The sequence below is a fragment of the Semicossyphus pulcher genome, unplaced genomic scaffold (assembly GCF_022749685.1).
Source record: "Semicossyphus pulcher isolate SPU_LCO1_2020_fin unplaced genomic scaffold, fSemPul1.0.p SCAF_5, whole genome shotgun sequence".
In the NCBI taxonomy this organism is placed as follows: domain Eukaryota; kingdom Metazoa; phylum Chordata; class Actinopteri; order Labriformes; family Labridae; genus Semicossyphus; species Semicossyphus pulcher.
This window is the reverse complement of record NW_027211726.1, coordinates 31,013,682-31,029,340: the sequence shown is the minus strand read 5'-3', so window position 1 is coordinate 31,029,340 and position 15,659 is coordinate 31,013,682. Positions and strand designations below refer to the sequence as shown.

Here is a 15,659-nt window from a genome sequence, read left to right as displayed (position 1 = left end):
CGGCCTGCTGGGGTCACACTCTGTGTCACACTGCTGCAGGTGAAGGAGATGATACGGGGCAGACTAGGACCTCGTCACTGTCTCTCAGGCTGTGTTCACACTGCAGGTGCTCCTGCTCAATTCTGAACTGCTGCACACATACCAACTAAATCTGCATATTACCACTAATACAGGCTGACAGATGGGTTCATCATGCCAACCCAAGTGCAAATTAGTTTCATTTCCTATTGTGGTCTAGCTGTCTGTTTTCTTTAGGTTATCTGGGCCACTGGAGATCCTGTGTAACAATTATCACCTCAACCTGTCCAAAAAATGTTTTCATTGATTTGATGTTTAATTGTTTAGACGGACATTTGCAAATGTAAAAGGAGACGAGTGTCTGTTTTAAAGCAGTTGCAGTTGTAACTAGACAGGAGCATCTTCTGTCATTTAACAATCTTATAATTGCCTCTCTCGCTCTCCTACCTGGTCTGAGTTCCGATCAGGTGTTGCTATCAGGTATGCAAAAGCCTGTCCTACTTCTTCCATTGTCACACAGGACATGGCGTCTGTACACCCTAAACTGCATTCATTTAAATTTAGATTACAGATTGAGACAATATAGAACACTTACATTTTGTAGCCGAGTGTTAGTTGAGAAAATCTCCACCACTCTCATGTCTGGCTTATGAAGCAGTATGAAGCTTCAGCCTGATCTCCCTCAGTTAGCTTAGCTTAGCTTTATTCGGGAGCTTCCTGAAACCTTGAACATCAGGTCTCAATCAAGAACACCACAAAAATTCACAATTTTACAACATTTTTACAGCTGACACAAGCAAGATAAAACACTCAGTGAACTTTAAAGGTACTGGTAGGTGAATTTTAGTAGACGAAGCCTGGCTAGCTGTTTCCTGTACTTCCAGTCTGTAGGCTAAACCAAGCTAAGCAGCTCCTGGCTGGGACTTCATGTTTAGTATACAGACATAAGAAATAAATAAGAGTAAGACAAACAAGAGCGTTTCCCAAAATGTGTTGTATTGTTCGAAATCAAAACAGCAAAAATGATTTATGGATTCTCTGGGAACACACGTATCCTACATGTGAAGATGTTTTAACAGCATCTCTGTAAGTGTAGCTTAGGGTTGTTGTGTTGTGCACAAAGAGTGCATTAAAGAGTGCAAACATTTATTAAATATCACAATCAGAAAATCTATTTCATGCCACTGGTGGACGGAGAACATTACATTTTTCTGTTTTGTTTTTTCTTTGCAGCTGCAATTTATTTCTGAATTATTAAAAGTTAACTGTCTTTTAATTATTTATATATATTGTTATTTTATAGATATATAAGTTCTTTTTCATCTAAAAGGTTTAGCTTACTATTTTAAGTGTCTGACAACATTACCCTGCTGCTTTTGTGGAAACCATAAACAGCCGTTATATCGCTCTCTTTAAAGCCAACAGACTCCATTGACAAAAACAGTCATTTTACCTCGCAGAACACAGGAGTTGCTGGCATACTGCTGCCTGTATTGGTGACTTTTTATGTGTTATAATGTGTAGCAAAAATATTTCAAACTAACCATTTAAACACCAAAATCACAAAAAACGATTCAAAGACAACTAACATGTTAAGGCAGTGGTAGAACAACAACGCCCATATTCATCAAGGTGAAACTGCAGGTTTTGTCAGTGGAGTCTGGTGGCTTTGAAGAGAGCGACGTAACGGCTGTTTTCTGGTTAAAAAGGCGTATTAATCCTTTTATTTTGAGAATAAGATCCTTTTCTGAATCAGTTACATCGCTCTTTTCAAAGCCACCAGACTCCACTGACAAAAAGAGTAATTTTACCTCACAGAACTCAGGAGTCGCTGGCATACTGCTGCCTGTGTTGGTTACTTTTCATGTGTTTTGTGTAACATAAATATTGTGCCAGTTATTCCTCAAGGTAAATTTACTTTTTTTTGTCAATGGGGTCTGGCGTTTCTGAAGAGAGCGACGTAAGAGCCATTTAAAAAAAGGTCTGTCTCTGCAGGGATCCTTTCTGTAATGTTGTCAAACACTTATAATAACATAGTGGCAAAAACCCCTGAAGATTACATTGCAGCCATTACAGCCTGTTTCGCCGCTCCGGCTGAAACGGTCCACTGGAGCGATTCCAGACGTTTTTGGACCCCACAGTCAGTTAGACCCCTAAAAATATATATAGGGTATAAAAATCACTGAATTCCCCTTTAACAGTTATGTCTCAATCTGTTCAGCTCAATTATAAATTGCAGTAGGAAGTACATCATGACATACTACAGACGACAGCAGAATTGAGGCGCTTTCACCTGCGCTGTGAGTATAGTATAGACTGTATATACTGTAGTTACAGGTGTAGTTTATGGATCCAACAATGTACAGAACATATTCTGTTTCTATTAAGGGTTTTATGTCCTGGGGTTTGTATTGTAACATTTGTTTCTGTGAGTCACTGTGTTTATAAGTCTAGTCTTGTTAACACACTGTTTATGGTGTTTCTTCACATTATGTCGTAGCTACTCCAGTGTTCATTTTGTAGAGCTAGTTGTTGTTTAAGTTACCTTGACAAAGTCTATTAGCCTCAAATATGATGTTGTATGGAAAGAGACACACTTGACTGTAAAATATATTTTATTGTTTAACACTGTAAAAGTGCCAGAAGGAATAGAGAACTTAGAACATGATTAACAAAATAAAACTTTTTTATCAATAAATAAAATATTATTTCTTAAAGATTGCCCAGTTTATTAATAACCCTTTTCAAAAGTGCAAAGCAGATAAATCAGATCAAGAAAATGCCTGACAGACTGTTTTTGTGACACTCAAGTGATGATCAACAAAAGCTCCCGAGTCATCAGCAAACAATGTGTTGTTGGCTTTCAGGTATTTAAAAGCTCGTGGGTAGTAAAGTAGTCACTTCCCAAAGTTATGTGCACCTCCAGAGCTGTACTATGAAGCAAGTTCGACATACCCCGGCTGTGTTTGAGTCCGACATAACAGATATCATGAAGGTGGTTATGATTTTTAAACCACAATTATTGCTTAACGCTCACATAAAAGAGGAAGCTTCGTTTGACACTTCTGGACAAATTTGACTTCAAAATGCACAGCAGTAACACAAAACATTACAGCAAGAGTGCAGTAAAAATGACTGTTAATTTGTTAATATATTTATTTTGTGCCCACATTTACAACACGACTGTAAGCCCGCAGAGCTCTTACAGTCTAGTGAGATCCATGATTTAATATTACAGTGAGAAATTGCATTTAAGTGTAACTGAGTCCTAAAAGGAGGAAACGTGGAAAGCATTTTAGAATTACGCTAAATCAAAGTAAAAATAATTTATTGATTAGATGTAATGGGGAGCTTTCAACACATGAAACTAAGTGAACCCAATCCTGATGTCTCGAACAGACCATCAGGAATAAAATTGATCATTTCTTTTCAGTTATTAATAAGACAGGATCAGCAAAGAGATACGAGGTACCGTTTTTAGCCACAGGGGGCGCTAAGCTCAACAAATCATGATCATGTTCTTCACAGGAGCTTTAAAGAAAGTTTTGTCAGGGCTGAACACGCCCTAGGAAGGTCTACGTCTCGCCCAATACATTTATGCCTAGTCCAACTCTAAAGTGCCGGATGTGTTCAGAAACATTGTGATTCATTTTTGTCACTTGGCTACAATGACAAATATTGCAATGGATGGCTTCTGCTTGAATCTGGGGGCCTTTCCCAAACCCCTCCCTACACCCTTCCACTCCAACTGGGTGCTCGCGTGGAGGCTCCACCACATTGATTGCTGTCCTAAACATCTGAGTGTGGGGTGGGAGTGAGTCAACAGCGAGTCTGCACCGATGCTGACTACTGCTGGGACAACTGTGAACTAGAGAACTTCCCCGTAGAAATTTCCGACTTTCGAATTGTCACTGTGTCCTTACAGCATGCGAGACGCGCGAGCAGTTTAATGACATTGTTGTCTGTTGGATTGTCCCAACTTGCGATCCTGACGCCCTGTTTCTGTTTTCATTCCTGTCGCTTGCGTGGACAAGGACACGTAACGCTTAATTCATGAAGCTCAAATGAGTAGTAATCTGTATGATACCTCATTTCACTACAAAAATCTAAATAAAGTTGCCAATGAGCTGGAAGCGTCCAGTAGGAAAATGTTTCTTGATATTCTTTTACTTTTCTTGCTCAACAGCGCTTGTTAGCTTTGTTTACAAAGCGAATCACTGTCATAGTTACCATAGGTGATTGACAGGTGACATTGCTGTTATCTAACAAATTCACTGCCATTCAGGAAACTCAGTTACCTCGACAGTCCTGGCTTACCCTCTAACGTAATGGAAGTGTAAGTGTGACGGATGCAGGGTGGACAGCTGCATGCTGTTAGGACACGGTGTGTGAAGTCTGGAACGCAGCATTTTTTTGACCTCCGACTAGAAAAATTGCTGTGGAACGCCGTTCAAAGTCGGAGTTCCTACTTGTGAACTCGGAGCAGATTAATCTAACCTGACTTCACCAACGGAAGTTCTACTGGGAAGTTCTCGAGTTCCCAGTTGTCTGGAACGCAGCATTACTGACCAGGTGCAACGCTGTTGTGTTCGTCATGAGATGAGAGACATAAATTAGAGTTCTGTGTTATTACCCATACAAACAAAAACTGAGTTAATAAGATAAACATGAAACTACATGGTGTTAGCTGTCAAACCGTTTGTATAACTGACCTCCCAGAAAAAGACTCCCCTTCTTGAAGAACAGTTTTATACCATCAGACAAAAGGAACAAAGGTACGCACCATCTTAAAAGTTTGAATCTTCATTTTCTGACGGCGACAGCTCAGTAACAGACCCACTCACAGCCCCACTTCAAGGACAGTTTTCACATTTGAAATCAGACTGAAAGGAATACTCGGGCAAAGGGAAGGTAATCAGCACATTTTTATACCTGACGGCCATGAGTTATAAAAATAAGTTACACATAAATATATAATCGTTAATAAGCTGATACCCGCTATCCCTCCTCCAATAAGTGCAAAGGTTGCTGTGCAAGCACAGACATTTTAACTGGAACTTAACTGGAACTTTGTGGTGCTGGGGGAGCCAGTGACGTAATGTTCAGTTTTGCCATCAGGGTTAAATCTGTATTGGTATCCGTAAGGCCGCAGGTGGTGCGTCAGGTAGTCCAAAACATACAGCTCCACAGCGTGGATGTAGTGAAAGGAAACAGTTAAATCTGAGCAGCAAGCTGGACCCTGTGGAGAAACAGAGGGAAAAGATCACATTAGAGATGAGAAAAGGGAAGACTTGCTTTTCATCACCCATTTAAGGCTTCAAATATGGAGTTTTCTCTGAAAGGGTGTCGGGCTCAGCCCTAGAGATCAGCAGCTCAGCGTTGAGCCACTACTCCTTCGCTTTGAAAGGCGCCAGTTCAGGTGGTTCAGGCTTCTAATTAGGATGCTTCCTGGGCGCCTCCCTTTGGAGGTTTTCCAGGCACGTCTAACTGGGAGGGATCCCAGGGTAGACCCAGAGCTTGTTGGAGGGATTATACATCCCGTCTGGCCTGGGAATTCTTTGGAATCAGGAGGAGTTGGAAAATGTGGCTGGGAGGGGTAAGTATGGGTCAACTTGCTTAGCCTTCTGCCACCACGACCCGACGGAAGAAAATGGATTGATGGATAAAAAATGGTGGTGGGGTTCACATACTCTGTTTGGCCACTTCCTGTTTTGTGGCTTAGATTCTGTAAAACCACTTCTACACTGAAACAGCCAGTTTCAGGTTTGGAACTAGGATCCCTACAGAGATAGACCTTTTTGTTACAGAGGAAGATACTTGCCGGAGTGCCAACACAGAAGCTAAGCTGAGGACCGCTACGGACAGGGTTTTCAGGAAAATAATCATAAAGCCACCAAAAAAAAGAAGAAGGCCTACCTAGAAAGAAATTCCAATAAGTGTACGCAATATATTGAACCTTCACCTTGCCATCAGACAACTCTTTCCTTTGTGTGGCATCATCTCCCACAAGTGCAAATGAGATACTCACAAGGCTGTAGAAGAGCCGCGCACACAAATCAAACATTGATTTGTATTTATGATACAGAGTTGTATCACAGAGAACGATGAACCGTTTTTTTGAACGGCTCTGGGAAAGGAACGGAGCCATAAGGTCCGTTGTAGGTACCAGATATACTCGGTTGCCAGATCGGCTGGGGGTCCTGCAGTTACAGATGACGTTACACATTATGATTGGCTTAACGTCGGAAAGTGTGAGGATGCAGTGAGGTCGCGCCGCAGACACATTTTAAAACGAGAGAAGAACGATCTCGTAAGAAAACACAAGGAGTAAAGGATTGAAAATATATCTCCTTGACAGTCTGCGGCGCGACCTCATGGCATCCGTACACTTTCTGACGTTCTGGCAGCCGAGCACATCTGGTACACCGGCTCCCTTCAAAGAGCCATTAATTCCCAACACTACTTGCCAGATAATGTCCTTCTATTATTACAAGCCTCTACATGAACATGAAGGTGGGTCAGAGGCTTTAGGTTTTTAATCTAATCCTCCTAACCGACTGATCCTCGCTCTGGCCAATTTCGTCATGAAATATAACTACTTCAGTTTTGAGTAGGATTTCTATTTGCAGGTTCCAGGCACAAGCATGGGCACCATCTGTGCACGCGATTATGCCAATTTATTTGTTGGATTTTTTTCGAAAGAATTTCGTCAGCCAAGAACTCACAATTGTCTAGGATTATAAAGCGGTACAGATACATAGATGACATTGCAGATTTTGTTACTCTGTTAAACAGTTTTGACAGTGACTTAGAGTTCACATCCAACTACAGTAATGTAAGAGCTTCTTAAACACGTGGGCTATGAAAGACAATGGCTCTCTACTCTTTACCAGAGGGACTCGGACAATACTCCCCTTAAACAGGGCCTCCCCATCAGTCTGTTTTTCTGTTTGAGGAGGACCTGTCATTCCACAGAAGACTTTACAGAAAGGCTGTGGATATGAAAAACAGATGTGCACTGCGGGGGTATCATCACCGTGGATCGATCACGCCTATGAAGTGACCCTCAAAAAAACACGCTTGGACTTGGACTCAAAAAGAGAAGAAGTTTTCTGTGACATGTATCACTCAGCACTCTACCTACTCGAGTACAATACGATCTGTTTTTAAATATTATGCAAATCTGTTCAAATATCTCCAAAGATCCCCCCCTCCCCTGTTTGTAAACAAAACAGGTAAAACATGAAGGATCACCAGGGGTCCGTTTCACAAAGCAGGTTCAACAAACTCTGAGTCTAACCCTGAACTCTGAGTCGATCTACTCTGAGACAGGAAACTTTTTTTTTTTTTTCAGGAAAGTTTTCGGTTCCAGAACAGCTGATCAGAGTTAGTTCAATCAACTCTGAGTAGGTTCAGCCGGAGTTAAGTGCGTGCACGCTGACTATAAAAAGCCAGCATTAATGGAGCCCCGACACCACGAGTCACCATGGCAACGGTACACAAAAAGAGGTCCTCCTACGTCACACCAGTGGAGCTCGAAATCCTCACGCGGACGTTCAGCGAATACGAGCATGTTTTTAGAAAAACAAAGTAACACGGCTGCAGCTGCAAAAGAGAGAGAAGCGGCGTGGGAAGAAACTGCTGCTCCAGTAAATGCGCAAGTTTGAACTGGTCTATTTATTTAATACTTAAACACGACCGGAAGCTAAAATTTATATTAATTTAGGAGCAATGCAGCGGGAGAAAAACGTACATGGAAGCAGTTCAAAATAAAACACCAGAACATCATTCAAAGGTGCGGCTCAGGCAGAACAGGCTCATGGCTGAACCTCACTTCAGTGATATTTTAAATATTAAACAGATTAAATATCATTCAGTGGCTGTTTTAATGTGCATTAGCTTTATCCCTAACATGATGCTGACTTCACATACATTATAATTCATGTTGATTAAACTGAATGTGTTAGTTAAATCCAATAACTTACGGCGACTTATTTGAGTGCTCTCGGCAGTGGTGTTGGAAAATCTACAAATGATGACTTTGACACAGATTTGTCTTTTGATTATTTTATCATAATTATAAAAGACTTTTGCAAAGCGGTCAGAGCAGCACAGAGACGCAACGTTTCTTCTTTTAATTCGGTAACCGCTCAAACACACGCGTGAGACGGGCTGAATGAACGAGGAAGTCGAATGAGGGTTTTATATTCTAGAGGGAGGAGACAGAGCCAAACTCTGAGTTTCCTGAAGAAAACCTGCTCCAGACCAGGTTAGGTTCACAGACACAGTTACCATAGTAACCAACTCAGAGTTAAGTTACCTCTCTTTCTGAAACGGCAAACCCGAAGTTTCCCTTATTTCAGGGTTAAACTCTGGGTTTTCACTAAACCCGCTTTCTGAAACGGACCCCTGGTCCGTGACAGTTCCTTCACAAGCAGAAATCCAGCCAAGACACACAGACACACCTGCACCCTCTTCCAAAGGGTAACTACGGGTGCGGCAGTTTTGCTCAGTGACCATGACAAACTGCTTAAACAGCGCGAGGCTTACTGGACTGATATTCTCCAAACACTGGCTCCTAAAGGACTACTTGATGATTGCTCCTCAGCATTTTTCTGTGATTCTTTTTTGTTCAATGTACAATTTGTACGCACATTGTTAATCAGGGTCATTTGTTACAGTCAGGTGACCTGTTTCTTTGTGTGTATTTATACGTGTTCACTTATCCAACACGTTTTTCACGCTTTCAGGCGAGAGGGATTAACCTGTTTTGATTTGGGATGTACTTGTGTTGTTCTGATCCACAGATGAGCTGCCATGGAGCTGCATTCTTTGACTATTTTTAGGACTGTTTTGGGGGACTTTATTCTTTACTAGGGGTGACTGATTGTAAATAAGTATACTATTGTTAAAATTATATTATTAATTAACTATTTCAGTATTTCAGACCTCCTGTCATGTGTTCTGTCTTGGTTGGAATATAGCTCGTTGGTACCTTCATGGTTTCCTTTAACTTAAATTTGTGAATTGATCAGTTGTTATGGATCATTGGCAGCCCCTGTTCACCAGCCTGTTTGCCTGATGAAGGTCGAGTACCGAAACGTTGCAAGCAAATACATGGTTTTTCTGCAAGTTGGACAGTGTGCGGGAGATTACTTGGAATTTTTCTGTCTTATGAAACAGATCTCAACAATATTCTATCTGCTAACATTGCATCCTGTTTCAGACCAGAATTTAGACTAAGAACCGTCCACAAACTAAGGTAACAGCGTTCGACCCTAAAGAGTCTTTGAAAGGACTTTATGGGTGGGTGCATTATCTGGCAGCATCGAGTCCAGTGTTTTTCTGCTGGTCAAAACACAAAACACGTTTCAGTCAAACATTTAAGAAAAAGCTTTTTCTACTACGTCTATAAAACAATAATGACACAAACCGCTTATGAACTAGAGATTTCAGATCATTTATGCCGCTCAGCCCCCACAGAGAAGAATGACTGCATATCGCTTTATCGCTCTTGCTGGATTAGAACACCAACCTGTAGCCACTCTGCTCCGTCAGATAACATAATCCACTCCTGATGTGGGCTGAAAGTTCCTAGAAGGATTTTTATTGCTTTGGACCTTCTTCGTCGTGTTTCGGTTGCCGACCATTTGTGTGCTTTGAAGCCAAGTTTAGCTAACGGTAGCATCCACCGCTAAAAGCCTAACGTTGTTTTGCGTCATAGTTAATCTATTTCACCATCTGCGATAGCATACACGACAAAGACCCGTTACATACACATGGCGATCAATAAAAAGACAACTTAGGCTGTTTTTTTAGACTCAGAACACATAAAATAGGAAAACAGCACTGAGGCATATTTTCAATAGCAGACGTGGCAGCAGCTTAGACCCAGACACACTTTAATGCGGAGGTGCTAAGTCACCACTTAACCCCCGCCCACTCAGTGCCAAAACCGAAAACTACACACGCACGAGCAGTTGAAAGTTTTTGCGAGCAGGAGAGGACTGAGCTCGGAGAAAACAATCACTCGTGCGGTCCAATTCTGCGCAAAACAGTTTTCTCCTCACAGGCTGCAATATTGCACTCGCGAAAATAATGTGTGCATGACCGTTTGATTTGCTGTATATTGGTGCATTTTGGCAGGGGTTTGACACCATATCTTTGGCACTATGCCTTTTAACCATACCGCGTACAAATTCTGAATTTGTTCAGCTTTCAGTCGTCCATCCGTTTCCCCAAACAGGGGCCATACTGACCGCTATCTTCTGTAGGCAATTCACCGACTATTCACCATATTTACATGGCGGCCATTTTCCTTTGACGTCAAGCTCATGGTGGTAAGTTCAAAGTCAGTTATAATGTTGTACTGCTGAGTTCAGTAGCTCTGTGGTTGCCCCATGCTATTGTGCCACCATATTCTTGGTGAGGGTACACGCAGTGCAAACCTGGCGAATACCTTTCCAAATATAGATGGACGCGGTGGATATTTACACACGTGGCACAGCAGCGTAACTTCCTTAGTTATTTAAATCTCCAGACACGCAGTCAGGATCGGACAGGATCTCATCTTAACGAACATTCTGTGTGCTTAACACCAAAGAAAGGCAGGCTGTAAACATGGGTTTACTTATTTTTACTGCTTGGATCCATGTCTATATTCTCTACTGTGTGCATAATGGACACTGGACAGTGTATAATATCAGTGGGTACGATACTCAGTGCCACAGGTAGTTATGTTTGAAGACTATAATAAATCTGGCTCCTCCCCCGAGCGTTTCCTCGTCTTCTGGCATCACCAGACCAGCTTTATTCCGAAAGGACTGTAATGGTGTCAGGAGACGAGACATGATGAAAACTTGAATCTCTGCCAATATTTGTTTTTCTCTGTTTTTTTTATAGTGTAGGCAACATAACTTAAAATGCGGGGGCAGAAAATACACCTGAGGGGGCAAAGTCCCCCCACGCCCCCTCGTGAAGATCCGTCCATGTAGAAAGCTAATGTTTGATGTTGTTTAACAGTTGCCAATTGTAGCTGTATCAATTATCATTTCAGTTGCTTAACTGCAGATTATTGATTCAGTTGTGTTGAAATTAGAGGGATTTGTCAGATTTCTCGATTAAGTTCTGCAAACCTTGAACACAGCGGTTCAACAGTATAACATTAGAGCTTCCCAACTATAAAACACCCAAACAATCCCCTTTTCAGCAAATAAAACCACTCTTATTGCAGCCTTTTACATGGGGTTTTGTGTTCATACCTCTGACGGATGATAGTAGTCGTACAGCAGAAACCAAGGCCGAGGTCTTGGGATCCGTCTGATCATGTGATGGTCTGGAGGAAAGGCATGAAATGTTTGTCTCCCCTTCACATCCCTGGTGTCTACTGGCTCCACCTTCATCGTCTCCATACATTTCCCCAAAGCCATGTCCTCCACATCGGAGAAGTGGGTACATTCCCCAGTATCGAACGCTTGGACGAATCGTCTAACTGCTTCCTTACTGAGGACATAACCTGCTCCTCCACTCATGTAGCCCTGTTTGATGAAGGGTTTAAACCTCCTTCCCATGTACAACGGCTTCTCTGTATCAAATTTTGTCAACAGGTAACGTAAATTCTCAACGACAACGAACGTGTCATCATCCGCCTTTAGGAACCAGTCCGCCTCGTCCAGGTGGTGCTTGTGGATGTACTGGAAGGCTCGGATGGTCTTCCAGTACAGCATGTTCCGTCCCTCGCTCACGTTCAGCCCCACAGTTGGGAAGTCGGTCTTGACGGAGCTCATGAAGAGCACTTTGTCACAGTGACTGGCCCACGTCTGCTTGATGTGCCTGGTTCTGGATTCCAGATTCTTGGGCCCCGTCATGATCCAGCATAAGACCCGTACTCTTTGAGAGGAGTTAGCTGCTAGGCTGTTGTTCTCACCTGGAGAATATACAAACAAAAAAGCAGATATGTTTTGCATGGACATTTTAGATATGAGCCAGTATGCTTAGAACCCAAAAACCACAAATGGTACGTAGACTGTAGAGTCAAAACTAGACCAGTTTGACATCAACTTCTGATGTTAAGGATGTTAATCATATTGTAGTCATGATTGCTTTCTCCCCCATCTTCATTTGCAGTTTGATTTTGATAACAAGCGAGTGGACAGAGACACAGCAGGACCAGAGAACCAGGGGTTCGTCTGTCTCACTTGCACTACTCTGGCCATAATCTCTAGAATCAGAAATCTCTTTATGAACTCTGTAGGTAAGGGAGATCATTTTAGATGTCGGTGTCTTTGTTTTTTTTGTGTCTGTTTGCATTCCAAGTAGTTTTACACTCCTACTTTTCTTCCAGCGGGCTTTGGTTTTTTGCAGGAAAGCAGTCCATGTTGGTAGAACCCCGTGGCTGAAATGGAATCTCGGAAATCATTACCCATCATCGGACGACAAGCAAATTTATATTTATCCCTATAAACATATTTCTGCTTTTTTGCAGATGATCCTTCTCGTATGTTTCAAGTCTGACTGTAAAAGAACGGCCGGCCCATGGAAGAGGACGTCTTTGTTGGGAAATCTAATATCCGTCATCAGGATATCTTCTTGCTCCTTAGGATGCCCTGGAATAAGAGGCTAAATATTTGACATACAATAGTCGATGGATTAAATTATTTCTCTGGCAGTGACTTGCTACTTTATCAGTAGGTCGTTCATCTGCTGAAGAACAGCTAGTTTCTAGATGAGGGACTGAAAAACAGATGGTGTGGTTTTGCAGGACTTACAGTATATGTGCTACATGTCTATGTAGAATCTGTAAATGGAGATTACAGTCAAACTAACTCTTCAGTTCATTTTGTATTGTATTGTTGTATCCAAAAGTGTTTCCAAGTTGTCCCCATAGATCTAGTATAGAAATTGGAAACTATTTGATGGCAGAACACAGCTGCAAACACTGAAGTCCTTGCTTCTCTAGTGTCTTTGCGCTGCTGTTCATGTTTTAATGGTGTCTTGTTATCCTTATTTGTACCGTGGTTCTATTATGTGCTTCGGAAAACAGGAACCTGCAGGTTTACCTCTAATCAAATTAAAAATCATATTTGTGTTCTTGTACTAATGAGAGAGACTTTTCAGAAAGTCATTTAAACATTTGTGTCGGCCTTCACAGATGTTTTGGATCGAAAAATATGTTTTAATAATCCAGTTAGAGATAAGAATGTTTCAGAACAGGGAGTTGTTAAAAACAGGTCAATATAGTTTTGTTTGTTTTTTTAGTGAAGTTGTTGGTTTTGCTAATCTTTTGTTAATCTGGCTTCATCATTTTATGGCCAGATGGTGAACAGAAAACAAAATCCGGTCTAAAATATTTGAACTTCTCTCAACAAACTGAACTACTCTACATTTGTGTTTTTAAAACGGAGGGATGTTTGACCAAGTTCACCAGAAGAGTCCTTTCAAATAACTCACTCACTGTTCTGAGAGCAGAAGTCTGTAGATACGGAGGTCAGACGCTGCCAAAATCATTAAAAAATAGAGGGAAAATTATAAACTAAATTGGGGAATTGATTCAGTGGTAAATACATAGCAAATCAAAGACTAAAATCCATTTGTATCGCTCATAGACTGTATATAAAGATGGGCGGCATGTCTCCACCACCTCTCATTGTACTTATTTGAACCCAAAATACCCCCAGAGGCGGGCGCTGCAAGTAGAGATCAGCGGTTGGTGACACCTTTACGATGTCCCGCCCCTTCTGCTAACCCAGTGATTCTCAGACTGTGGGGCGTGCCCGAATGACAGGGGGGGCCTGGACATTTTTTTTTCTCCAAGGGGGGGCTTGACAGAAAAAGTTTGAGAACCACTGTGCTAACCAAAACACACATTTAACTTAAACGGCAAAATATCTCGTACGTCGCCGCGTTAACCAGCAGAACAGCTTCTTGTGTCGGTCAGAAGCAGATTTTCACGCTTATGGAAAGTTCAATGACTGTAGCGTTAGTGTTAATTACGTCTCCTTTCGCCGTTCCTCCTCACTTCCTCCAACACTTGGAAATAAATCAGCATGATAAGAACTAACTATAATGACAGAAACCATGTTTGAGAAAAATGTATTTGACGTGTATTCTGATTTTATAGTTTGACTCATGTCCCATCTGTTAACATAGAGGAGGAAGTTCCTCTTGCCTCTTAATACAAACATGAAAACTTTTTTTCAGTGTGGTTTTCACACAGTAAGAACTAGATGACAAAGTTCAGGTACAATGAAAAAGAACCAGACTGTCCACTATTCATGCCTGTCATCTGCAAAAAGACTCGTCACTTGTCAGAGCCAACAATGACTGTGCTTCCCACAGCAGACAATAGACCTCTCACATGGAAACCAGTGCAGACGTACCAACACCAGAATTTAATGTACTATAAACAAAGCAGGATTTGCAGTTTGTGAGGTAACTTCAGAGGTAGCTCTGGGTTTTAGTACTACAAAGAAGGTTCACTTTTTACAGGGGTAAATCAGAAGCAGCTGGTGTTTGAAATAAGAGATTAATCTGTTTAAAATCATCGCCTATTGACCAGGTCGCTTGATCCCGGCGCTCTGAGCACAGACTGAGAGCGGATGAAGGGCAAGAGTGTTCAGAGACACAGATCACTGTGGCTTTCCCGTGTAATTATTCATGTAAAACAGGGGTGGCCAACCCTGCTCCTGGAGAGCTAGCTTCCTGCATGTTTTAGGTTTCTCTGTACTCTAACACACCTGATTTGAATGTTCTGCTCCTAATCAACCAACTGAAGCAAAACATTCAAATCAGGTGTGTTAGAGTACAGACAACTTTATGTATTTGTTCAGTATTGTGTTCTTGAAAGCTTTTTATGTAGCACTAATTCAACGTCTTTGTTCAAATTAACCCTCACTATATGATGCTGCTAGCTGCATTAACTGTTGTTGGGGGGAGAATTTAACTAACAGTGTCAATGTCGAGAAGTTAATGAGAGTACAAGAGCAAAGAAAGAGGAAATACTTGCAAACAAAACATTTCCACCTTGCTCTCTAAATGAATTTCAACTCTATCCTCAAAATAGAAACAAAAAGAAATTCAGAAATTGTGTGTGATTTAATTTTTTCTTCTACCTGTCACTAACACTCACAGGTGGATTTTCTTCCATACATACAAATATAAAGTCATCTCCTACCTGTCTGTACATGGTTTGAGGAGAGCTTGGCTCCACGATTTACATTCTGCAGCAAATATAAGACACGATGTGTTTGAAGGTTTGAGTCCAACATAAAGTGCAGAGACAGAAACCCCAGCAGCAGCCCGCAGGAGAAGAAGAAATTAGACGCCGTGTGCCTCATCCTCCTGATTTACCTGCAATGAGACAAGATTTAAACGACTAAGTGAAAGTTAAGCAAGATAATATTTTACGGTCTCTTATGAGTATCACGTGGAAAGCTCCCAGGACAGAAGCGTAATCATACAACTCTAATTGTAAAGAAATCAACAGGCTATTAGAAAAATAATGTACCTGGAGGAGGAGAGATGAGACCCAGAGCGGCGGTTTCCGGTCTGATTTTCCTCCGGAGGACAGCAGACGCAGCGCGGACACACACAGTTGCTTCCCCCGGCCCTCACACAGGTGTCTGCACTCTGACACTGATTGA

At 41.7% G+C, this 15,659-nt stretch overlaps 1 protein-coding gene across 1 annotated transcript; it reads right to left on the bottom strand.

Annotated features, from left to right (window-relative positions):
- Positions 1-2,615: 2,615 nt before the first annotated feature.
- On the bottom strand, positions 2,616-15,620 carry c1galt1a (core 1 synthase, glycoprotein-N-acetylgalactosamine 3-beta-galactosyltransferase 1a). The gene is made up of 4 exons (XM_069682176.1): positions 15,524-15,620; positions 15,191-15,366; positions 11,280-11,944; positions 2,616-5,257 (listed from the first exon to the last, which is right to left on the bottom strand). The coding sequence occupies exons 2-4, from the start codon at positions 15,351-15,353 to the stop codon at positions 5,066-5,068; spliced, it is 1,020 nt and encodes a 339-aa protein (XP_069538277.1). The 5' UTR covers positions 15,354-15,366; positions 15,524-15,620; the 3' UTR covers positions 2,616-5,065.
- Positions 15,621-15,659: the final 39 nt, after the last annotated feature.